General features: G+C 41.4%; 1 protein-coding gene across 1 annotated transcript in view; it reads right to left on the bottom strand.

Moving 5' to 3' along the window:
• Window positions 1-8,542: 8,542 nt before the first annotated feature.
• Window positions 8,543-27,114, bottom strand: part of rcan3 (regulator of calcineurin 3) — a 51,509-nt gene continuing 32,937 nt past the window's right edge. Inside the window, exons 2-4 of the mRNA XM_014210095.2 lie at window positions 22,239-22,412; window positions 15,402-15,573; window positions 8,543-11,816 (exon numbers count right to left, since the gene is read on the bottom strand). Of these exons, the coding sequence (XP_014065570.1) occupies window positions 11,650-11,816; window positions 15,402-15,573; window positions 22,239-22,412 (513 nt within the window). The 3' untranslated portion in view covers window positions 8,543-11,649. The remainder of the gene's footprint in view (window positions 11,817-15,401; window positions 15,574-22,238; window positions 22,413-27,114) is intronic.

Raw genomic sequence — 27,114 nt, forward strand, 5'->3', positions numbered from 1 at the left:
GAGTAACTAAAACATTGTTGATCCATCCTATTTTCTCTTATCACAGCCATTAAACTCTTTAACTGTTTTAATCCATGAGCGGTTTCCTTCCTTTTCAGCAACTCAGTTAGGAAGGACGTCCGTATCTTTGTTACTTGGTGTATTGATACACTATCCAAAGTATAACTAATAACTTCACCATGCTCAAAGCGATATTCAATGTCTGCTTTTTATTGTATCTTCACCCATCTACCAATAGGTGCCCTTCTTTGCGAGGCATGTGTATGTGTGGGGTACAGAGATGGGGTAGTCTTAAAAAAAATTATGGTAAACATTATTATTGCACACAGAGTCCATGCAACTTATTATGTGACTTGTTAAGCAACTTTTTACTCCTGAACTTACTGTATTTAGGCTTGCCATAACAACGTGGCTGAATACTTACTGACTCAAGACATTTCAGCTATTCTTCTTTAATTTATTTGTAAAATAATACACTTTAACGTTATGGGGTAATGTATGTAGGCCAGTGACACAACATCTCAATTGAATCCATTTTAAATTCAGGCTGTAACAAAGCAAAATGTGGAAAAAGTCAAGGGGTGTGTATACTTTCTGAAGGCACTGTATGTAATGGCATGCCTTTTCCCTTTCAGAAAGCCACAGCCCTCACCCCATGGGGGATATTCATTACTAAGACAAACATCCTCAATGAAAGGCTTGCCCAAGAAGTGTCTCGCTGAATGGAAAAATGCTTTCTCTCTCTGTGAAGAATTGTCTTTTCTCTCCTCCTTTCTCACCAGATCCAATGACAGGCAGCAGTGTCTTTCCAAGCCGTGCCAACTATTCAATAGACACGCTAGCTGTTAGCCTCATGTTACCTGCAGACCTGGGTTCAAATACTATTCTAAATATTTCAAAAACTTTTTAGCGTTTTCTCTAACCTTCCTCTAACCTTTCCTCGAAATGGGCGGGGTTTTCAGTTTGGGAACTATTCTATTGATCCGTTAAACCAGGCAAACTCAATCAAGCCCAGATGAAGTATTTGAAATCATTTCAAATAGTATTTGAACCCAAGTCTGTTTACCTGTGGAGGCTAGGTTAAGGCCCTACCCTTACGGAAAAAACACATGAATGTGATCACGTGTGATCTTATGTGAAGTTAATATGATAACGTGACAACATGTAAGACAACATGTGATAACCTGAAACTACACATGTGAAAACGTGATCACATGTGAAGTGTTCCAAAAACACGCTTTCACATGATTTCACACGTGAAATTACATGCGAAATCATGTGATTTTTCTTTAAGGGTAGCTAATTACTTTCCCTCTTTTATGAGAAAGTGTAACTAAGCTTCATTAAAGTGGACAGGTACTGTTCTGCTGCCTGCTCCCAAAAGGATAAACTCTGTTCGCCTGCCTGCTTGCGCAATCCCCAAATTCACAGGTGGAAAAATGTTTTTATCATCAGGAATCATTACTTAAGCCAGTTCTAAAGATTTGGATCGGATTTCATACAGACACAGGAGAAGAATGAATGCATCTTTCAAAATGGTATCCCTTTTGTTTTGATCTCACTCCAATACAAACAGTCGGTAAGGGATGCAGTGACTGTTGTTTGTTGATTTATTACTGATTAATAACTGATTAATTGCTTTTCAAGGTTGAATTGAGCTAACGATTAATCATTGATAGTGAACACCATGCTGCTCTGCAGAGATTGGTTATGTCATATTCCTGACTATTTATCTGTATCCATTTTTGGTTTGTTGCCATTGAGATATCACACCACTATATGGCATTTTCAAGCCGATTTAAGACAAAACTGTAACTACGCCGGTCAGGAACATTCAATGTCGTCTTGGTAAGCAACTCCAGTGTATATTTGCCTTGTGTTTTAGGTTATTGTCCTGAAATTGGCTCCCAGTGTCTGTTGGAAAGCAGACAGAACCAGGTTTTCCTCTAGGATTTTGCATGTGCTTAGCTCTGTTCCATTCATTTTTATCCTAAAGAACTCCATATCCATTATGATGCTGCCACCACCATGCTTGAAAATATGAAGAGTGGTAGTCAGTGACGGTTTGTGTTGGATTTGCCCCATACATTACGCTTTGTATTCAGGACAGAAAGTTATTTTCGTTGCCACTTTGCTTTAGTGCCTTATTGCATACAGGATGCATGTTTTGGAATATTTGTATTCTGTTCCTTCTGGTCAGTCTGTCATTTATGTTAGTATTGTGGAGTAACTAGAATGTTGTTTGTCCATCCTCAGTTTTCTCCTATGACAGCCATTAAACTCTGTAACTGTTTTAAAGTCACCATTGGCCTTCCTCTCCGGCAACTGAGTTAGGAAGCACGCCTGTATTTGTGACTGGGAAAAAGTTGAAGAGGATGAGGGATGAAAATATATATTTTTAAATGGGATGACCATCATTCATGTTGCTTGTCACCCTCTAGCTAACACACAGAGGCCGACAACACTGTTGCATAACAGTCAATCAATGTAAGAGAAGAGATGTCCCAGAAACATACAGCTTCTAAGGTCTTTGGATATGTCACACAAATCAAGTCACACATTGGTGTTTTTCACTATCTAATCATAGGGTTGTTCAATGACAGACATGCATTTGTTTAAAATCTATCACTTAATGGTTTATTTCAGAGACAAATAATCATGTTTTTTTGCAAAATTCTATATATCCACCTCACTCTTAGATAAATAAGTAGCACAGCTAGGTTTTACACAGTCAAATGTTACAAATAACTACATTTTTATAAAGAACTGTACAAATTATACATTTGTGACAATATTATTTTTAGTAGTATGAGATCTGTTATGTAAAACATTTACATTTGGGGGCCTCCCTACAGATCCGGGTTCGATCCATGAGGAGACGCACAGTTGGTCCAGCATCGTCCGGGTTAGGGGAGCGTTTGGCTGGCCAGGATGTCCTTGTCCCATCGCGCTCTAGCGACTCCTGTGGCAGGCTGGGCGCATGCCTGAGGGCACACAGTGTGTTGTGAAATCTGTGAATGTATTGTAATGTTTTAAAATTGTATAAACTGCCTTAATGTTACTGGACCCCAGGAAGAGTAATGGGGATCCATAATAAATACAAATACAAATGCACGCTGACACGGTCGCCAGTTGTACGGTGTTTCATCCGAAACATTGTTGCAGCTGCCTTCCGGGTTAAGCGAGCAGTGTGTCAAGAAGCAGTGTGGCTCGGCAGGGTCGTGTTTCGGAGGATGCATAGCTTTCGACCTTCGCCTCTCCAGAGTCCGTACGGGAGTTGTAGCGATGGGACAGACTGTAACTACCAATTGGATACCACAAAATTGGGGAGAAAAGTAAAAAAAATATTGTATTTTATTGTTGTTGATATTTTAGTCATTTAGCAGATGTTCTTATCTAAAGTGACTTACATTAAGTGCATTCATCTTAAGATAGCTAGGTGAGACAACCACATATCACAGTTAAATAAATATACAGGATACAAACATTTCGCTCCACCTAAACAATTAATATAATATAGCGTTATTACATTACAGGGTTTTGCAAACAAACAAAAAACATTTTCATACACCAAATCTAAGAATATAACATCTGAGAACAGAAAGCAACCATTTCCGATGAAAAAACACAAATGTGAAAAATTGGTGGATATAGTGTTTTGGAAATAAACTCTTCAAATATACCTACTATCACAGTATTATGTTGACCAATATACCAATTCATCTGTTTTCCAAACCTCAACTTCTAGCACAAGTTACTGTTGTTCAGATGTTGTTACTCTTTTTATGTACAGTTTCTTCAGAAAGTTCACTTTTTCCAAATTTTGTTGTGTTTCAAAGTGGTATTAAAATGGATTTAATTGTAATTTTTGGTCAACGATCTAGACAAAATACTCTGTATTGTAAAAGTGGGTGCAAAGTTCTAACTTTTTTTGTATTAATCAAAAATAAAACACTAATATACATTGAGTATACCAAACATTAGGAACACCTAATAACTATACCTACATGTACATATTACCTCAATTACCTCGACACCGGTGACCCCGCACATTGACATTGGTTCTGTACCGGTACCCCCTGTACTGTATATAGCCCCGCTATTATTATTTACTGCTGCTCGCTAATTACTTTTTTTGGTATTTTCTTAAAACTGCGTGGTTGGTTAAGGGCTTGTAAGTAAGCATTTCACTGTAAGGTCTACACCTGTTGTATTCGGCGCATGTGACAAATACCATTTTATTTGACCTGTTGAGTTGCACCCCCTGTGCTTCCCACAGTTTGGTCAAGTTGGCTGTTGGACCATTCTTGAACACACAGGAAACTGTTGAGCGTGAATAACCCAGCAGCAGTTCTTGACACAAACCAGTGCGCCTGGCACCCACTACCCGTTCAAAGGCACTTACATATTTTGTCTTGCCTGGTCACCCTCTGAATGGCACACATACACAATCCATGTCTCAATTGTCTCAAGACTTAAAACTCCTCCTTTAACCTTTCTCCCCCCCTTCATCTACACTGAATGAAGTGGATTTAAAAAGTGACATCAATAAGAGATTCATCTGGTCAGTCTGTCAGGGAAAGAGCAGGTGTTCTTAATGTTTAGTATACTCAGTGTCTCTTGATTAGATAAGTATTCAACCCCCTGAGTCAATACATGTTAGAAACACCTTTGGCAGCGATTACAGCTGTGAATCTTTTTGGGTAAGTCTGTAAGAACTATATAAAACTCCCTAGAAAGGCAGGAACCTAGGAAGGAACGATATATATACACTATATATACAAAACTATGTGGACCCCCCTTCAAATTAGTGGATTTGGCTATTTCATCCACACCCGTTGCTGACAGGTGTGTCAAATCAAGCACAAAGCCATGCAATCTACTTAGATAAACATTGGCAGTAGAATGGCCTTACTGAAGAGCTCAGTGACTTTCAACGTGGCACCATCATAGGATACCACCTTTCCAACAAGTCACTTTTTAAAATGTCTGCCCTGCTAGAGCTGCCCCAGTCAAATGTTATTCTGAAGTGGAAATGTCTAGGAGCAGCCGCAAAGTGGTAGGCCACACAAGCTCACAGAACGAGACCGCTGAGTGCTGAAGTGTGTACATATCGTCTGTCCTCGGTTGCAACACTCACTACCGAGTTCCAAACTGCCTCCAGAAGCAACATCAGCACAACAACTGTTCGTCGGGAGCTTCATGAAATGGGTTATCATGGCAGAGCAGCCGCACACTAGCCTAAGATCACCATGCGCAATGCCAAGCGTTCGGCTGGAGAGATGTAAAGTTCGCCACCATTGGTCTCTGGAGCAGTGAAAACGCGTTCTCTGGAATGATGAATCACGTTTGATCATCTGGCAGTCCGATGGACGAATCTGGGTTTGGCGGATGCCAGGATAATGCATAGTGCCAACTGTAAAATTTGGGGCTGTTTTTCATAGTTCGGGCTAGGCCCCTTACTTCCAGTGAAGGGAAATGTTAACGCTACAGCATACAATGACATTCTAGACGATTCTGTGCTTCCAACTTTGTGGCAACAGTTTGGGGAAGGCCCTTTCTTGTTTGAGAATGACAACACCCCCGTGCACAAACCGAGGTCCATACAGATATGTTTTGTCGAGATCAGTGTGGAAGAACTTGACTGGCCTGCACAGAGTCCTGACCTCAACCCCATCGTACACCTTAGGGATGAATTGGAACGCCGACTGCAAGCCAGGCCTAATCGCCCAACATCAGTGCCCGACCTCACTAATGCTCTTGTGGCTGAATGGAAGCAAGTCACGCAGCAATGTTCCAACATCTACTGGAAAGCTATCCCAGAAGAGTGTTATAGCAGCAACGGGGGGATCAACTCCATATTAATGCCCATGATTTTGGAATTAGATTTTTGATGAGCAGGTGTCCACATACTTTTGATCATGTAGTGTATTTACCTAAATTACCTCGTACCTCTGCACACTGACTGGGTGCTGATACTCCTTGTATATAGCCAAGTTGTGATTACGCATTGTGTATCTATTAATTCTTTTAAATATTAGTGTTTTACTTTTCTATTGTTTTACTATTTTTGTTCTCTCTGCATTGTGAGTACATGCCCTTGTAATCTGTCTGGCCCCATGGCCTTGTGAATGTTGACCTTTTTAAAGGTCTTGCTCGCATTGGCTACGGAGAGCATGATCACACAGTCGTCCGAAACAGCTGGTGCTCTCATGCATGCTTCAGTGTTGCACTGAAGGCATTTAGCTCGTCTGGGAGGCATTTAGCTCGTCTGGTAGGCTTGTTTCACTGGGCAGCTCGCGGCTGTGTTCCCCTTTGTAGTCTGTAATAGTTTGTAAGCCCTTCCACATCTGACAAGCATCACAGCCGGTGTAGTAGGATTCAATCTTAGTCCTGCATTTACGCTTTGCCTGTTTGATGGTTCATCTGAGGGCAAAGCAGGATTTCTTATAAGTGTCCGGATTAGTGTCCAGCTCCTTGAAAGCAGCAGCTCTAGCATTTCGCTCGGTGCAGTGTTGCCCGTATTCCATGGCTTCTGGTTTGGAATTTGTGGTTTGTTAAAGGAAAGATTCACCCATTTTGAATGTTATATTGTTTTTGTGCATCTCTGAGCAATGTTCTATCGATTCCCCGGCTCATTTCATGTTTTCATGTGTGTATCCAACCCTGTTCAAGCATACCGGCTATATTTCTGCCTGCTTGAATGGCAATAGGTCCGATATATATAAAAACATGAAATGACCCAAGGAATCAATAGAATATAGCTCAGAGATGCACAAAAACAATATAATATTCAAAATGGGTTTATCTTTCCTTTAAGCAAATGTTTGTAAAATGTATTTAGGCTTGCCATAACAAAGGGGTTGAATACTTATTGACTCTATTTCTGATTTGACCTTTTCATTTTTAAATAATTAGCTTAAAAAAATTCAACAACAAAAAAATCCACTTTTACATTATGGGGTATTGTGTGTAGATCAGTGACACAAAATCTAAATGTAGTAAATGTAGTAAATTCAGGCTGTAACAATAACATTTGGAAAAAGTAAAGGGGTGTGAATAGTTTATGAAGGCACTGTATGGAGTATTACCCTAAAACAAGAATATAATTACACTGAAATTAAGGGGTATCTGGGCAATATAATGTATGATGAGCCACTATAACGTGTTACCATACTATTACCACGTTAATGCCACTTTATCTTGAGCTGTGATGTAAAATGCAACCGTAAAGCTTTTAGCAGCCTTTTATGCTTTTGATTAAACATAGGTTGATAGATTTATGTGAAATATGGGTTAAAGCAGTGTTCACTATTAAGAACAGTAGTCAGACCAATCCTACCTATTACATGTAACAATTAGGACAGATTTGTTTACATACATATTTCTAACTGTGAATGAGCATCTGTGAAAACTCCTTCTGTGAAAAATGTGTTGGGAAATGTATCTGACGATGAATTGAATCTAAAAAGGTTCTTGTTTCATGCATGACAGTGTTGATACAACAAGGTTTAAAAAGACGTGAGTCATCCGGATAGTTCTACCAGACACTGCACTGCAGTGTTAAAGACTTTTTGATGTTCAGCTTAGAGTAATCAATCCATTGAGAATTCAGTCACTTTAGAAAAGACATTCAGGTAACGGGCTAACTAACTATTAAGTACGAAAGCGTTTGAAAAGGTTGACCATGACAATATTGACCTTCAAACAAGAGAACAGTTAGCACTGTTGACTGTCTGTGCAACAGCTACTGGTTCAAAACATGAAATGAGATCCATCTTTCACACTATACTTGTAGCAGTATATTTGCAGTAGTACTATAGTTTAGTAGTATACTGTACAGCGGTGTAAAGTACTTAAGTAAAAATACTTTAAAGTACTACTTAACTTAAGTCGTTTCCTGGGGTATCTGTACTTTACCATTTATATTTTTGACAACTTTTACTTTTACTTCACTACAGTCCTAATGTACTTTTTACTCCATACATTTTCCCTGACACCCTAAAATACTTGTTACACTTTGAATGCTTAGTAGGACAGGAAAATGGTCCAATTCACAGTTATCAAGAGAACATCCTTGGTAATCTCTACTGCCTCTGATCTGGCGGACTCACTAAACACAAATGCTTTGTTTGTAAATTATGTCTGAGTGTTGGAGTGTGCCCCTGGCTATCGGTAAATAAAAAAAAGTAAGAAAATTATGCTGTCTGGATTGCTTAATATAAGGAATTTGAAATGATTTATGCTTTTACTTTTGATACTTAAGTATATTCTAGCAATTACATTTACTTTTAAAACTTAAGTATATTTTAAAACAAATACTTTTAGACTTTTTCTGAACTAGCATTTTACTGGGTGACTTTCACTTTTACTTGAAACATTTTCTTTTAAGATATCTTTACTTTTACTCAAGTATGACAATGGGGTACCTTTCCCACCACTGGTAGTATATAGTACAAGTATACTATATGTCAAATATTTGAAGATACATTTAAAGCAAAATACATCATACCGAAACTTAAAAAACACACAAACTCCAAACTTCTTTAAGAATAGTTCTTTATATATTTCTCTATGTGAAACAAATGACAATCATACTACACAAATAAGCAAGTACTGTTGTAACAGTCAGAGAAAACCACTCTGGAAATTAGTACATAACATGAAATACAGATACCAGTATATAACTGTAAATTATTGCTTGATTGCTACTTTGTTTTTTGGATAACTACAGTACAATACACAATATTCAGATTTCAACAGAACAGTATACAACAATAACGGACGGTATTGACCTTTTTGTATTGTAGACTTTCCAAAAAAAACATTCAAACAGAGTCAATTTTCAACACGACGCAATGAGAATTGATTTGATCGAGCATTTCAGGACTTAGTTTTTTTAAATCTTTACAACAACATAAAAGTAGAAGCCACAATTTTTTTATGCACACTGGAACTGGTCTCGGCAAAAAAAACACTTGGCATATATACATAAATATACGTTTTCTCTTTTCAACTGTGACCAAAAATGCACTCAGTTTCAAAGACAGTAAAAAACATCAGATAAGCATCATCAACATAATCATCATCATTGTCATCAATCATCAATATTTTCACCAGTCAGCATAACTAAAAACTGCTTATGCCATTATGCTGCGTTTCAACACTTGCTGCCGGCTTCGTTTTTAGAAGTCGCCTCTGAAAGGACAACGCTTGCACATGGAAGTATGTTCCAGAGACAAGCACTGAAACAAAAACACACATTTGTTCTGTGGTCGCAACCATCTATCCTGTCAAAAGACAAGTTTCCCTGTTCTTCCTTCCACACCTATTCAGTAGTACGCTTATATCCAAAGGACTCCGAGCCTTCAAAACCCCATTAGCGAGAGGTGGAATTCAGATCATTTGAGTGTTGGACTCACACTGCTCTGTTGGTGAGAAGGCTTCCCAGGTGTTCATCTTGAAAAACAGAAGATTTTTTTTTTAAAGAACAGAAAAAAATGATGTCGATGAGGAGCGTTCTCTCTAGCAAGACTGCATCTTACAAGGATAAAAAGAAAACGCAGAAAAAGTGCTAGCATGCAAAGAGACCATCATTTCTTTACAAAATATGAGCAAAAAGTCATTTTTAATGCATTCTAACACGGATAAGGTTTACGTTCACCACTGAGGCCAAATGTACTGTATTGAACACTTGAACACTCCACCTCAATGATTGGACTTTAATTTAGTAAAAAAACAACTAGATTCAAAACACCTTTTCAGGATGGGAATAAAATCAAGGACTCAACATGGAATAGTCTGTATTCAACAGTCTCACTATATGGAATATGTTTCTGTGACAAAACTAAAACATAAGGACTTTTTATGGCATGAAATCATTGTAATGACAGACACTTGGCATCACATATTTTTTTATTCAAGGTGCATAGTGGGGAGAAAAATCGAACATTCTGGAAATAGTTACTCCTAAAATAATTGGCTAAACGGCTAAAAGCACACTTTATTTATTTAGGAGTTGGTAATAACTTTTTTGTTGTTGAGCAAAGTAACAACTGTGAATGCAGCAGTATTCCAAATTGGAGTGATTCAAATCAATACTTTCTCTTAAGTTTCTTGAGTTTCCAACGATTTGTGTTGTGACTGCAAGGTGAGACGAAGGATTTGGTTGATATCTCCAGAGGCAAGGAGGCTAATTAACAATTTTCACTTTCTCAGCAACGCTTAATGTCAATCATTAAAACCTAATGGACTATTTCAACCTACTGACTATTCAGCTATTTACAGCGAGAACTAAGAAGCGGCCTTAAACTCTTAAGAGCTGACAGAGGAAATTCAGGACATTCCTTCAGTGTAGCTCCAGAGATCTCGAGATTTTCTGTGCAAAACAAGCAATATAGGTCTCAGAAGAAGAAAAACAGACATATATATATATATATATATAAACTGGGTTGATATCATAACAAGAACCAAAAACCATTACTGGAAAGATGGGAATCATAAAAATGCCCCCTGAAAAAACATCAACACTCTTGAAGATTAATGCTAGCTTTTACTCCTATCCTAAAGCCCAACTATTAGGCTTTAAGAGAGAGACCTACTCTTAGGCCTTTACTCACACTGTAAAGGTTTCTTTCACTCTCAGTCTTATATCTTGCTCAGCCAGCCTCTCCCCTCTGACTTGACACTATAAAATTATAGATATGCGTGTCGTCAAAAGCGTCATTCCGTTTCCCTGTCGTCTGGACCAGTATAAAACGCCTCAGCTGCCGACTATAGTAAGTAAGCATGCAAAAAAACGATTGTTTGTGGTATCAAATACATGTTAAGAGGAAGAATACACATCTAGTTCAGCAAAAACCAACATACACATCTCTGATAAAAAAAGGACAGAAGCAGAACAAAAAAAGAAAATGCAAACACCACCACAACTTTGTTGTTACCACATGGCGACTTTTTGTTATGTAGTGTGACCTCGATAGGTTCCTTTGCTTCATACAGTAGTTTAGTATTTGAGTCTCTGTAGTAAGTATTTTTCTCATAAGAACTCATATATACATGCAGACAAGAGGAATACCAGACAATCATTCCTGATTCTGTGATAGCAGAAACAACCAATCAGCTGATATGATAAAAGAGCAGAAGAAGAACCGATGCAACAACCAAAATCTCTCTTCGGAGGTATTGCATGTCCCCGAAGTCCATTGCACACAACTAACCAATGACGTAAGAAGGAAAGAAGAAGGAGAGGTCAGACAAGCGGAACTACTACAGTACTAGCACATATGAGAGCTGAGTGTATGATTCTATGACAGTGTGCCTGCTTTAGGGGGACAAGGTGTTAAATTACCGCCCCTGGCTGAGTAAAGGTCAAGGGTTCCATTATCCCTCCCTCCCTTTCCTTTGAGTGTGATGAGTGTGTGTGTGAATCTCATCCATCCTCCATCATCCATACAGGCCAGGCCGCCTCATTCCATCCAATAGCCACGCTCCGTCCACAAACACCACCAAATGTTTGTTGTTTGTTTGTTTTTGGTTGAATTGAAATGAGGGGCGTTGTCTCATTGTGCTCTGCGAGTGCAGAGACAGAGAAGACAGGTCTAGGTGCGTGTTTTGGGGTCGTAGGAGTGGGGTCCGAAGTAGAGGGTCCTAGTTGAGGACTTGCGGTGGTCCGTCGGGGCGCCGGGTTTGGACAATCTGCTGTTTCTGCTTGGGACGCGCTTCGGCGTTGTTGTCGTCTTCGGCGTCGCTGTCGCACACATGCACTACAACGCTGGGGGTCGACTCCGTGCCCGCGTGCAGCTCATAATTCTCCCCTAGAGAGGGAGTGGGGAGGGAAGGATGGAGGGGGGGAGGAGAGAGACAGGGAGGGAGAGAAAGGGAGAGAGAGCGTGAGGGAGAGAGAAAAAAAGAAAGACTAATACACTATATTTGCATTTACAGTGCTACACATGCATCAACAGGCCTACATCAGCATTCCAGTTTAAATATATTGATTAGATGAGCCCCTGAATGTCGGATCTCCCACTGAAGCAGATTGAAGCGAGTCAACCGACTCCAGGAACAGATGCAAGCCTACCATACACTCTTAGAAAAAAGGGTTCTATATAGAATCTAAAAGGGTTCTTCAGCTGTCCCCATAAGAGAACTCTTTGAAGAACCCCTTTTGGTTCCAGGCAGAACTATTCAGGGGTCCATGTAGAACCCTTCCTGACAGACGGAACTCCCCTGCAATGACCGGTGGTACCCAATGGCCAATGTTATCAGCTGTTGCAACACTGGCTGGCTGCAGCCTAATGAAATGTACTGCAGTATAGGATAGGATCAAACTGCCTGTTGCTATCATGTGCCAAACAACTCGAGAATTGGCTACTAGAGAATATATAACACGTTATAAATGTTATATAGCATGGAACAAATGTTACTAACGTTATATGATTCTTAAAATATACGGCCAGTATAATATATCAAATAGAGGTGGAATAACACAGATATCAAGATTTTATATACTTCGGTATTTGTGTCATAAGAAGGAATTCTCCTCAACCACGCCCACAAATTTGGAAAACAAACATTCTTTCCCATTGACCCCCATTGTAAAAGAGCCAACTTTGTCGTCGATCTTTTGCTATACAGAAATGACAAAACTTCCCGAAAAGCTGCTGGGTTGTTAAATGTGAATGTAAACAGGTAAAAAAATCCTGACCATTGGTTCGCAATGCGTCCACGTAAGGAAATAGAGCCTGCGAGAATAGCCTTCTGGCTTCAGGCTATTCGGTGTGGAAGAGTGGGAAAGTGGGGACACAGTGTCCAAGTAAGCTACACATAGCTATGTGTGTGGAAAACATTTAATCATAGCTTGTTTAGTATAGTCTGTTTGTAACTACACTTACTACTTGTAGCTTTATAGTCTTTATGTTTGTGTTGTTGGTCTTGGCTAGATTAGAATATATTCATTTTTAGCTGAGTTTATTACTCACATGCACATGGTTGCAGATGTAATTGTAGGGTACTTTCACATCTTGATCTGTTTCACCTGTCTTTGTGCTTGTCTCCACCCCCCTCCAGGTGTCGCCCATCTTTCTCATTATCCCCAGTGCATTTATACCTGTGTTCTCTGTTTGTCTGTTGCCAGTTCGTCGGTTCTGAACATTCTGCCTGTCCTGACCCTGCATGCTGTTCTGTACCCTATTGACTCTGACCTGGATTACGGACCTCTGCCTGCCTTTGACCTGTCTTTTGCCTGCCCCCTGTTTGGGTCAGTAAATATCTGTGACTCTAGCTGTCTGCATCTGGGTCTTATCCTCAGTTCTGATAGTACGAACTGGCCATGACTGACCCAGCAGTCTCAGACCAACTCCACAATGCTGTCTCCCTGTAAGGAGCCACCATTGGAAGACACAAGGAGTTACTGCAATGTCTTATGTAGGGACTCCATTCCCTAGCAGAATGCCATGACCAGGGGGCGTGCCCATCCTCTTCAACAGCTTAAAGCTCTGCTTGGTAGATAGCTAGCACTCACGTGGCTTAATGTTAGCACCGTCATGAAAAGAGGCATGATGGAAGCCCTCACGTGGCTTAATGTTAGCACCGCCATGAAAAGGGGCATGAAGAAAGCCCTACAATATTACATTTTTCTAAGTAGTGAAAATGCTTGGGAGCATGCAATGTTGAAAAGTAATCTTGACATTTTGTACATTTCTTAAATGTAGTTTTGTCACTGACTAAAACAAGCATAAAACAAGAGAATTGCTTTTGAAAAAGGTTGTTTTTGCTGTGAGCCAATTGGGTAACCAAGGTTGTTGTTTTCCCCATAGGTGGGCAGGGCCTCAATGTTCAATTTAATACCGACTAGGCAACACCAATGCTCACATCACAACTGGCCACAAATACGCATGCAGATTGTATCACGGTTTCCATGAAGACCAGAGGGCAGAGGGAAACGTGATAAGAGGTTTCCCACACCACTGTCTGACAGGAAAAACAAGGCCCCATTTTGTCTAGGGAAGGTCACTACCATAGGCGGCCAGCAGAGAGTGCTAGGGCGCCACACTGCAGCAAAGCACTAATCTGAATCCGAGGCAGGCTAAAGAAGCCCAAACAAGCGTTAGCTCTATTTCCTGATGCCTCCTCCTGTTACCATAGTAACAGTGAGTGCAGCAGTGGTCAGGGCTTCAACATGGTAAATCATGTAATGTAGGAATCATGATTGTTCTTGTAATGCATTAGAGAGGGTTGTGGTGGTGCATTTGAAATTAAGCCATGTCAGAGGCAAGGCTAAATGGCATAGGCTAGATCTCATTTAACAGCCCTTAATGTTCCCTGGTAGACTATAAGAGAAGCACTCAAAATGGTACTGCATGTCCTGATGTCTGGATGAAAAGACACTTCACACACAAACTTATTGACACACCCTGTAGAGTGAAGAACACACACCTATAATATAACTAGGGACCAGACCTTTTCCTGACAACTGGCCAGGATTTTTTCTTGGATCATGTCACGTGGGCCTATTAAAAACATATTATGGTGTAACTGACTACCAACATACAGCGTCTTCCGTTAAGTTTGTATATCTTAGAAGGGTCTCCTTTTTACAGATGACAAGGGTCTTTAGCATCATAAACAATGAATCTGTCCTTCCTCCTGAAGTGTGCAATTGTTGGTTCCCTTCCCTTCATGGACTTAGAAGGAAATAACTGGTGTAAGAATAACAGTGGAAACTCCCTCTAGCCCAATGTTTTAACATTTGTGGGGAGTTGTGTATGAGCAGGAGAAAGGACATATTATTGGGACGCACACAGTGAAGAATCCTGGGAGCTTGGTTACCTAGTAAATGTGACCCTCCTGACCCCAGTAGAAAGAACACAGGTGTCATTACGCCAACACAGGTGTCATTACTCCCTGTTTGATATGGCTGGCATCTCTCAAAGGTAAACCGTCTGTCTGTAAACGCCAGTCCTTTACTCAGACAGACAGACAGAGAAGTATGGATGCCATAAGAGAGAGGCATTAGAGAACACGATATATAGTCTGAGGATTAATCTATTTTTCTGATGGACATTCATACTTAGACAACCATCCAGCATGCTGCACAAAGCAATTGTATGCTTGAATGCTAATTGGTGCCCTTTTTGTGACCTTACTGTTATCCTATTATTCTCACGATACCACAGCAGATAAAGCTGATGAGCTCAGTTCAGTTAACAATTTTAATAAATGTTTATAAAAGGGTAGAGTGTGTGTGTGTGCTTGCAAAATGGTGTGTATTTGTGTGTACGGACGTAAGTATGTGTGCGTGCATTTGTGTGCGTGTGTGTATGTGTCTATGTATGTATTTATACGTGTGTGTTCGTGTGTGTGTGTGCGCAAGAGTGTGTGTAAAGTGTGTGTGTACTGACCTGGGCCTAGCTTGGCCACAGCACACAGCAGGTCGTAGTTGATGACGGGCGTTGCGTCTTCGCTCTGGCTCCAGCCCACGGCCGGCGAGGCGGGGGGCGAGATGAGGAACTGTTTGACGGGTGCGGGAGGGGCCAGGTACGACTTGTCTATGTCCTCCCCAGAGTTCTGAACCTATAGAGGGGGAGAGAGGAGGAGAGGAGACAGGGGGGGAATGTCAGAACAGATTATGTTCATTTGGACACACGATGGAAAATGTTGAAAACATTGCAATGCTGGAAACATTAAAGTAGAAAACAGTAATGCTACGTTGTGCATTAATGAATACACCCGGCTGCTGTTGTATTGGAAGCACACTGTTCTCTTCCTGTTGGAACACTATGTACTGGATCATATCTATATAATACACGCACTCAATGTAGTGATGGACATGAGTAATCAAGTACTCGAACGGACGTCAAAGCTCGATTTTTAACCAGAGATCACTTTTTTTTTTCAAATACTGTATAATTATTTGGTGGAATGTGCTTGAAGACGATGTTAATTTGCTTTGACACTAGTGTTCCATTTGTACATGTGCATTTGCTGGGCACAACAAAAAAGAAACCAAGCCAAGCATCAGACAGTTTTTCTCCCTACATTTCCTTTCCCCTCCATGTCTCATTCACTCAATTGCGTTCCGACCGCTCCCTCTACACACGTGCGCTGAGTGCGCACACAAGCTCCTGTTAGGCATACAGAAATAAATGCATCTAACTGATGGGATACTTCACAAGCTACATTCCTTGCCAAATGACGACAGTTTCATCACAAATTCAAAATGGACTGGTTGATTGAAGTAGGAAAATATGTGTTCTAACAATGAGCTGCAGTTTTGGAATAATTGCTTCCCGTCTATTTTCCGCTTAGGCTACTTTGCCAACTGCTAGTGCAATTTCCAATTGGTTAGCCTAGGCTATAACCCATAGACAGGTTCCACACTGAAAATAAGCAAAAACTTTAGTTTGATAAAGACATAGTGTATTTTTATCAGAATCATTAAGCGTAGGCCTACATAGGTAATTCATCATCACGCAGTGTTCAATGTGGAATTGTTCATCCTTTTTGAAAATTCCAAAGAACAGGCAGAATAAACTAAATCGAACGTCTGTAGACACATTTTGGTTTGTAACCCTGAAAGAATTGTCTTTCAACTCACCAAACTGAGCCCTGTTTCAAATGATCACCCTGTGAGAATGACTGTTACAGACGCGCGAGATGCATATCACTTCGCACTGGCAACTTGGGGAAAAAAAGTATGTTCTATTTTATTCTGTTATATTACATCATGTTTGTTTTTTAACTATAAAATAGGTTTGTCTTGACTGTGATAAGGCCTTGGAAAATAAGAGCTTCTTGTCTGCTCAATTAACAAAACAAGGTTATGCCATTGCACAGCCATAGGCTTCTACAATCAAGCGCCACTGCTGAAGTTACTGCCTTTTTGAAGATTGTGTTATACAATATAACCAGTTGATATTACGGTTTTAATAAATTCATCTTAAATGGCACTTGCTTTTTTTATTGGCTGAATATATATGTGGCAATTTAGCAATTAGGATTTGTTATCTGCAATGTTTATGATATGTGAGGCATTGTTGCACAAAAAAAAAGTGAGTAAAAATGTCAAATGCCCATCCCTAACACCTTGGTTAGTCCCCTTAGCGGCCCACCCACGTAGAAAACACACTCAGAACAAACACATGCTGAGCACAACCAAGGAGCAGTCATTAGCAGAACCCACTCACACACACACACAATACACACAAGGACGCACGCCCGACCGCACACACGCAAGCACAAAACACACACTCAGGCACAAAACACAGAACACACTCACGCACACATACACAATGCCTGTAGAGAGACGTACAAAGACACACACACTTGCAATGACACAAAAGGGAAAAAAAACATTTGAACTAATGACAACGCTTCAGATAAACCTCAGACTGAGGGACCTGGACCCATTGTGAGTGGAGGACGAGGTCCGGGTCTAGCTCAGAGGCCACTACATTCTCAATGGGGAGAGTACAGTATAGAAATAGAGAAAGAATAGAAATAGAGAAAGAAAGGCTGCACAGAAATATGCTGCTCCCAAGTGCTTTGATTCAACCTGCACCGCAAGGCTATGTGTCTTGTATCTTGCATATGAAACATCTCTCTTGTGGAACCAGTTAAAATAAAGTACTTGGGAAAGTACGTAATGGGAGCAGCTGCCAATGGCATGTGCCGGCTCTATCTTCGTAGTACATTGCACTCCACATATAGTGATCACATTTGTTCTGGACGATTTGATCACTATAAGCAGTTGACTACAACAATTACAGAAAGCGCATTCACTATAGCAGAGTGAACGGTTTTTGTTGTCGGGGCCATGGACGGTGTGTGAACATTTGGGATGATGAAATCACTTCCTCACACAGTGTTGGAGAGTACAGTAAAGTAAGGTATGTACCTGAGGATACAGTGTACTGACGTGTGGCAGGTAGCCTAGCGGTTAAGAGCATTGGGCCAGTAACCAAAAGGTCGCTGGTTAGAATCCCAGAGCCGACTAGGTGAAAAATCTCAACCCTAATTAGTCCTATAAGTCTTTCTGGATGAGAGAGTCTGCTTAATTACTAAAGTGTAAAATGTAAGTGCAGGCCTCCGGTGTCCGGTCTGGAGCGTGAAGTCACCAAATGCTCCTCAGTTTTATCAGCTGTCCTGGTGGTTGGTCTCAGACTATTGAGCAGGCGAATAAGCCAGATGTGGAGGTCCTGGGCTGGCGTGGTTACACGTGGTCTGCGGTTGTGAGGCCGGTTGGATGTACTGCCAACTTCTCTAAAACTACATTGGAGGCGGCTTATTGTAGAGAAATTAACATTGAATTCTCTGACAACAGCTCTGGTGGACATTCTTGCAGTCAGCATGCCAATTGCATGCTCCCTCAAATCTTGAGACATCTGTGGCAGTGTTGTGTGACAAAACTGCACATTTTAGAGTGGTCTTTTATTGTCACCAGCACAAGGTGCACCTGTGTAATGATCATGCTGTTTAATCAGCTTCTTGATATGCCACACCTGGTGGATGGATTATCTTGGCAAAGGAGAAATGCTCACTAACAGGAATGTAAACAAATTTGTCCACAAAATATGAGAGAAATAAGCTTTGTGTGCGTATGGAAACATTTCTGGGATCTTTTATTTCAGCTCATGAAACATGGGACCAACACTTTACATTTTGCGTTTATATTTTTGTTCAGTATAATTAGTATAACACAAAAATCCCCATAAAAATCTGTCAGTTTAAGCAAGAGATATCAGTTTTTTTGCATTGGATGAGTCACACTTCCGCATCTGCGGTGAAAGGTGACGGAGCTAGTGCGGTGTTTGACAGACCATGAGTTATCCCGAATATAGGTCTTATCAAAACATCGTCTATAGCATCCGGAACTGTTTGGCCTACAAACTATTATGACTACTCTATCGAAAGGGAAGACTCTCGCGAACATGATAGTGTGCTCCGTTTTGCTCTATGACCCCTACAATCGAACAGTTTGGGCTACACACCAACATGATCCCTCTGTGGAAAGGTGAGACTCTCTCGAATACGTACCTGTCAGTTGTTTTCCTAAAAACAGTTGTCTGAAGGTCCCCCGCTACCAGTTGAAAAGATTAATGAAAGTACACTACATGACAAAAGTACATGGACACCTGCTCGTCGAACATCTTATTCCAAAATCATGGGAATTAATATGGAGTTGGTCCCCCCTTTGCTGCTATAACAGCTTCCACTCATCTGGGAAGGCTTTCCACTAGATGTTGGAACATTGCTGCGGGGACTTGCTTCCATTCAGCCACAAGAGCATTAGTGAGGTCAGGCGATTAGGCCTGGCTCGCAGTCGGCGTTTCAATTCATCCCAAAGGTATTCGATAGGGTTGAGGTCAGGGCTCTGTGCAGGCCAGTCAAGTTCTTCCACACGGATCTCAACAAACCATTTCTATATGGACCTTGCTTTGTGCACGGGGACATTGTCATGCTGAAACAGGAAAGTGCCTTCCCCAAACTGCTGCCACAAAGTTGAAAGCACAGAATCATCTACAATGTCATTGTATGCTGTAGCGTTAAGATTTCCTTTCACTGAAACTAAGGGGCCTAGCCCGAACCATGAAAAACAGCCGCAGACCATTATTCCTCCTCCACCAAACTTTACAGTTGGCACTATGCATTCAGGCAGGTAGCGATTTTCCTGGCATCTGCCAAACCCAGATTCGTCTGTCGGACTGCCAGATAGTGAAGCATGATTCATCACTCCAGACAACGCGTTTCCACTGCTCCAGAGTCCAATGGTGGCGAGCATTACACCACTCCAGCCGACGCTTGGCATTGCGCATGGTGATCTTAGGCTTGTGTGCGGCCGCTCGGCCATGGAAACCCATTTCATTAAGTTACCAACAAACAGTTCTTGTGCTTACGTTGCTTCCAGAGTCACTGAGCTCTTCAGTGAGGCCATTCTACTGACCACGTTTGTCTATGGAGATTGCATGGCTGTGTGCTCAATTTTATACAACTGTCAGCAACGGCTGTGGCTGAAATAGCCGAATCCACTAATTTGAAGGGGTGTCCACATACTTTTGTATATATATTGTATATATGGAGACTGTTTAGTGCCAGAAATATAGGGATAAATACAGTTGAAGTCAGAAGTTTACATACAACTTAGCCAAATACATTTAAACTCAGTTTTTCACAATTCCTGACATTTAATCCTAGTAAAAATTCCCTGTCTTAGGTCAGTTAGGATCACCACTTTATTTTAAGAATGTGAAATGTCAGAATAATAGTAGAGAGAATGATTTATTTCAGCTTTCATTTCTTTCATCACATTCCCAGTGGGTCAGAAGTTTACATACACTCAATTAGTATTTGGTAGCATTGCCTTTAAATTGTTTAACTTGGGTCAAATGTTTCGGGTAGCCTTCCACAAGCTCCCCACAATAAGTTGGGTGAATTTTGGCCCATTCCTCCTGACAGAGCTGGTGTAACTGAATCAGGTTTGTAGGATCCTTGCTCGCACACACTTTTTCAGTTCTGCCCACAAATTGTCTAATTGAGGTCAGGGCTTTGTGATGGCCACTCCAATACCTTGACTTTGTTGTCCTTAAGCCATTTTGCCACAACTTTGGAAGTATGCTTGGGGTCATTGTCCATTTGGTAGACCCATTTGCGACCAAGCTTTAACTTCCTGATATATCCACATCATTTTCCATCCTCATGATGCCATCTATTTTGTGAAGTGCACCAGTCCTCCTGCAGCAAAGCACCCTCACAACATGATGCTGCCACCCCCGTGCTTCACGGTTGGGATGGTGTTCTTCGGCTTGCAAGCCTCCCCCCTTTTCCTCCAAACATAACGATGGTCATTACGGCCAAACAGTTCTATTTTTGTTTCATCAGACCAGATGACATTTCTCCAAAAAGTACGATATTTGTCCACATGTGCAGTTGCAAACCGTAGTCTGGCTTTTTTATGGCGGTTTTGGAGCAGTGGCTTCCTCCTTGCTGAGCGGCCTTTCAGGTTATGTCGATATAGGACTCGTTTTACTGAAATTTGTGGAGTGGTTGAAAAACGAGTTTAAATACTCCAACCTAAGTGTATGTAAACTTCTGACTTCAACCGTACATGTAAAAAACATTTTTTTCCCTGATCTTTCTTATATCTCTCAGATCGAGGACAGACACTTCAGAACAAATTTCCTTTAGATTTAGAAAATGATCCTTGGTATGACCTTCTTAAAACAATTCCTTATAGCATAGTAGAACCCCCCCTCCCTCCCTCCCCTACCTCGGCTTAGATAGGGCTTAGACTCATATGGGTTAAATAGTGATCCTTTCTGACCACTATTTTGTTGTCCCACAGTACCACGTGCTGACATAGACCAATCAAGGGCCAGCAGGCTACGAGGAAGCTCACCCCCCCATGCCATAGGTTGACTCTTAGGCCACATAGGTTGACTCTCTTACGGCCACTTTCACCATGATGCTTAGCGATTTTGGGGTGCCATTCCATTCAACAATATGGCGTGCTTCAAATTCAAATATTTCCGGCTTCACATGCCATCTGGAGTTTCCCATAGGAATACGTGGATGACATCACTATCTACTGGTTTTAATGTCTATGGTCTAGCCTAATTTATACCTGCCGCTAACAAGTGTCCTTTTGTCCTGATCTTATCCTCATTCTGATATTGTGCCCACATTTTCTGAAATATGTTTCATATCCGTCCACTGTGTCTGGACTGTGACCAGATTTCCTGGTCCCTCCCTGTATGCAAATTATTTTACAGCAATTATTTCAAAAATAATATTTATTTCTTTATTTTAAGATGCATATTGATGCATAAGTCAATGGTGCCACCTGTCAATGATTTTATAAAGGTGGGATAATGATGATTTAAATGGTGTTACTGTCCAGATCCATCTACACATGTAAGATATCCAGACACAATGTGTGCCTGACTACCACCGGAAGTGGTCAGGAAGATCTGATCACAAACAGTTCACAATGCGTCTTTTAATCGTCTACACCCGTCTGAAAATGTGGGCACAATCAGGATGTGGAAAAGATCAGGACAAAGGATGCATGTTAGAACCAGGTATAAACGGGGCTTCTGTAATACCTGGGGTAGTGTTTATTAGGTACCAAATTGAAAAAGAAACACTGAAAAATGGAGGGACTATCCAATCTAGACTTTAAAAACACTCATTTTAGTTTTCCATTGCAAAAAAAAAAATGAAACCAGGAAGAGTTCACTCACCTGGGCAAAGTAAAGCTCAAGCTGCTTCCCGTTGAATTCGGTCTCGTGGAGCTCGACACGAGCGAGGGCGGCCGCCTCCGGAGTGCTGAAGCTGATGCGGACTCGCCTGAAGCTCTTGAACATCTGGAAGGACGTCTGCTCGTCATAGATCCTGAATAAGGCCTCAAACCGCTCCTGGGAGAGAAAGAAAGAAAAAGTGGCCATTTTAGACAGGAGTTGATCCTGCACCTGTCCTGAAATGTCTCCATTAAGCATTTCAGGCATTGTTAGTAAGGTAGCATAGCCCTACACTGCAGCATAGCTCTAGAGGTGTGTTCCCCCTTACAGGGATTTGAGCATCTGGAAAGGTGTTATATAAATGCAATCATTCAACATAATTATTATAAACTTCTCTACATCCATAGATGCTGCTCCATCGCTGACCCTTTGCCTTGTGTGTGTGTGTGATACACGTGAATGTGTGCATTTTGGGGAGGGTTAAGATTAGGCTGAAAACAAAAAGGGACAATATAGTATCTATTCTATTAATTCATCAAAGGGAGCAGACAAACAGTGGGAGAGAGGGGAGTAGTGGAAAGGGTGGTTGAATCAATCATTCAGCCATTTGAAACAGAATATGATCTTGTCATTTGAGCAATAGGGGACATAGGGGTGTCCTGTGTCATAGTTCCTCTCTTGTGGTCCATCCTCTGTGTTGTGGTAGCACTCTAGGGGCATCTGCTACGCGTATTGGATTTTCTGGACTGGCGGATATGTTGAATTGTGAAATTTGAGGTTTCCAACTTTCCAGGTCACCCTCCCCTGTTGTTCACTAAGCAGACTAGAAAAGGCAGACTTTTTGCAAAAATGTGTGTATATCAGATGTATTATACAGTGCATTTGGAAAGTATTCAGACCCCTTGACTTTTTCCACATTAATTACGTTAGTCTTATTCTAAAATGAATTAAATTGTTGTTTCTTTCTCATCAACTTACACACAATACCTCAAAGCAAAAACAGGTTTCTATTTTTGTGTGCAAATGTATTAAAAATAAAAAGTATTCAGACCCTTTACTCAGTACTTTGTTGAAGCACCTTTGGCAGCGATTACAGTATTGAGTCTTGGGTATGACGCTACAAGCTTGGCACACCTGTATTTGGGGAGTTTCTCCCATTCTTCTCTGCAGATCCTCTCAAGCTCTGTCAGGTTGGATTGGGAGCAGTGCTGCACAGCTATTTTCAGGTCTCTCCAGAGATGTTTGATCGGGTTCAAGTTCGGGTTCTGGCTGGACCACTCAAGGACATTCAGAGAAGCCACTCCTGCGTTGTCTTGGCTGTGTACTTATGGTCATTGGTGAACCTTCGCCACAGTCTGAGGTCCTGAGGTTTTCATCAAGGATCTCTCTCTCCCAGTCCCTGCCACTGAAAACATCCCCAGAGCATGATGCTGCCACCACCATGCTTCACCTTAGGGATGGTGAGTCTTTCAGGTGCCTTTTGGCAAACTCCAAGCAGGCTGTCAAGTGCCTTTTACTGAGAAGTGGCTTCCGTCTGGCCACTCTACCATAAAGGCCTGATTGGCGGAGTGCTGCAGAGATGGATGTTCTTCTGGAAGGTTCTCCCATCTCCACAGAGGAACTCTGGAGCTCTGTCATAGTGACCATCGGGTTCTTGGTCACCTCCTTGACCAAGGACCTTCTCCCCCGATTTCTCAGTTTGGCCGGGGGCCAGCTCTAGGAAGAGTCTTAGTGGTTCCAAATTTCTTCCATTTAAGAATCATGGAAGCCACTGTGTTCTTGGTGACCTTCAATGCTGCAGACATTTTTTGGTACCCTTCTGCAGATCTGTGCCTCGACACAATCCTGTCTCGGAGCTCTATGGGGCAATTCCTTCGACCTCAAGGCTTGGTTTTTGCTCTGAAATGCATTGTCAACTGTGAGACCTTATATAGACAGGTGTGTGCCTTTCCAAATCATGTCCAATCAATTGAATTTACCACATGTGGACTCCAATCAAGTTGTAGAAACATCTCAAGGATAATCAATGGAAGCAGGATTCACCTGAGCTCAATTTTGAGTCTCATTGCAAAGGGTCTGAATACTTACGTAAATAAGGGATTTTGTTTTTTAGTTTTAATACATTTGCAAAAATGTCAAAAACCTGTTTTCGCTTCGTCATTATGTGTGTAGATTGATGAGGGAACAAAATATTTCATCCATTCTAGAATAAGGCTGTAACGTAACAAAATTTGGAAGAAGTCAAGGGGTCTGAATACTTTCTGAATGCACTGTAGCTTCGAAATCGTGACATTACGAACTTTTTAAGAAAATAAGCAGTTTCTTGCCCCTATATACATTAATATACAGTACCAGTCAAAAGATTGTACACATCTACTCATTCAAGTATTTTTCTTTATTTTTACTATTTTCTACATTGTAGAATAATAGTGAAGACATCAAAACTATGAAATAACACATATCAAATCATGTAGTAACCAAAAAAAGTGTTAAACAAATCAAACTATTTTTTTTTGCCTTAGATGACAGCTTTGCACACTATTGGCATTCTCTCAACCAGCTTCACCTGGAATGCTTTTCCAACAGTCTTGAAGGAGTTCCCACATATGCTTAGCACTTGTTGGCTGGTTTTCTTTTACTCAATTTGGTTGAGGTCGGGTGATTGCGGAGGCCAGGTCATCTCATCACTCTCCTTCTTTGTCAAATAACGCTTACACAGCCTGGAGGTGTGCTTTGGGTCATTGTCCGGTTGAAAAACATATGATTGTCCTACTAAGCTCAAACCAAGATGGGATTAGCTTATCGCTGCAGAATGCTGTGGTAGCCATCCTGGTTAAGTGTTTCTTGAATTCTAAATAAATCACTGACAGTGTCACCAGCCAAGCACCCACACCATCACACCTCCTTCTCCATGCTGCACGGTGGGAACCACACATGCAGAGATCCTCCATTCACCTACTCTGTGTCTCACAAAGACACGGCAGTTGGAACCAAAAATCTCAAATTTGGACTCATCAGACCAAAGAACAGATTTCCACGGGTCTAATGTCCATTGCTCGTGTTTCTTGGCCCAAAGGTCTCTTCTTAATGGTGTCCTTTAGTAGTGGTTTCTTTGCAGCAATTCGACCATGAAGACCTGATTCACACAGTCTCCTCTGATCACGTTGAGATGTGTCTGTTACTTGAACACTGTGAAGCATTTATTTGGGCTTCTATCGGAGGTGCAGTTAACTCTAATGAACTTATCCTCTGCAGCAGAGGTAACTATGGGTCTTCCTTTCCTGTGGCGGTCCTCATGAGAGCCAGTTTCATCATAGCGCTTGATTGGTCTTGCTATGGTTTTGCGACTGCACAAGTTCTTGACTGACCTTCATGTCTTAAAGTAATGATGGACTGTTGTTTCTCTTTGCTTATTTGAGCTGTTCTTGCCATAATATGGACTTGGTCATTTACCAAATAGGGCTATCTTCTGTATACCAACCCTACCTTGTCACAACACAACTGATTGGCTCAAATGCATTAAGCAGGAAAGAAATTCCACAAATTAACTTTTAACAAGGCACACCTGTTAATTGAAATGGATTCCAGATGACTACCTCATGAAGCTGGTTGAGAGAATGCCAAGAGCGTGCAAAGCTGTCATCAAGGCAAAGGGTGGCTACTTTGAAAAATTCCAAATATATTTTGATTTGTTTGTAACACTTTTTTGGTTACTACAAGTTTTGATGTCTTCACTATTATTCTACAATGTAGAAAATAGTAAAAATTCAGACAAATCCTGGAATGAGTAGGTGTGTCCAAACTTTTGACTGGTACTGTATGTATATACAAAAGTATGTGGACACCCCTTCAAATTAGTGGGATTCGGCTATTTCAGCCACACCTGTTGCTTACAGGTGTATAAAATCGAGCACACAGCCATGCAATCTCCATAGACAAACATTAGTAGTAGAATGGCCTTTCTGAAGAACTTCAGTAACATTCAACGTGGCACCGTCACAGGATGCCACCATTCCAACAACTCAGTTTGTCAAATTTCTGCCCTGCTAGAGCTGCTCCGGTCAACTACAAGTGCTGTTATTGTGAAGTGAAAACATCTAGGAGCAACAAGGGCTCAGCCGTGAAGTGGTAGGCCATACAAGCTCACAAAACGGGACCACCAGTACTAAAGCGCATAAAAATCATCTGTCCTTGGTTGCAACACTCACTAATGAGTTCCAAACAGCCTCTGGAAGCTACTACAGTACAAGAAGTGTTCGTCGGGAGTTCCATGAAATGGGTTTCTATGGCTGAGCAGCCGCACCCAAGCCTAAGATCACCATGCGCAATGCCAAGCGCCAGCTGGAGGGGTGTAAAGTTCACCGCCATTGGACTCTGTAGCAGAGGAAACGTGTTCTCTGGAGTGATGAATCACGCTTCACCATCTGGTAGTCCGACGGACGAATCTGGGTTTGGCAGGCGTCAGGAGAACGCTACCTGCCCGAATGCATAGTGTCAGCTGTAACGTTTGGTGGAGGAGGAATAATGGTCTGGGGCTGTTGTGATGGGAAATCTTAATGCCACAGCATACAATGACATTCTAGATGATTCTGTGCTTCCAACTTTGTGGGAACAGTTTGGGGAAGGCCCTTTCCTGTTTCAGCATGACAATGCCCCCATGCACAAAGCGAGGTCCATAGAGAAATGGTTTGTCGAGATCTGTGTGGAAGAACTTGACTGGCCTGCACAGAGCCCATACCTCAACCCCAATGAACACCCTTGGGATGAATTGGAACGCCGACTGCGAGCCAGGCCTAATCGCCCAACATCAATGCCCGACCTCACTAATGCTCTCGTGGCTGAATGGAAGCAGGATTGTTCCAAAATCTAGTGGAAAGCC

Source organism: Salmo salar, chromosome ssa09 (assembly GCF_905237065.1).
Source record: "Salmo salar chromosome ssa09, Ssal_v3.1, whole genome shotgun sequence".
NCBI classification, from domain to species: domain Eukaryota; kingdom Metazoa; phylum Chordata; class Actinopteri; order Salmoniformes; family Salmonidae; genus Salmo; species Salmo salar.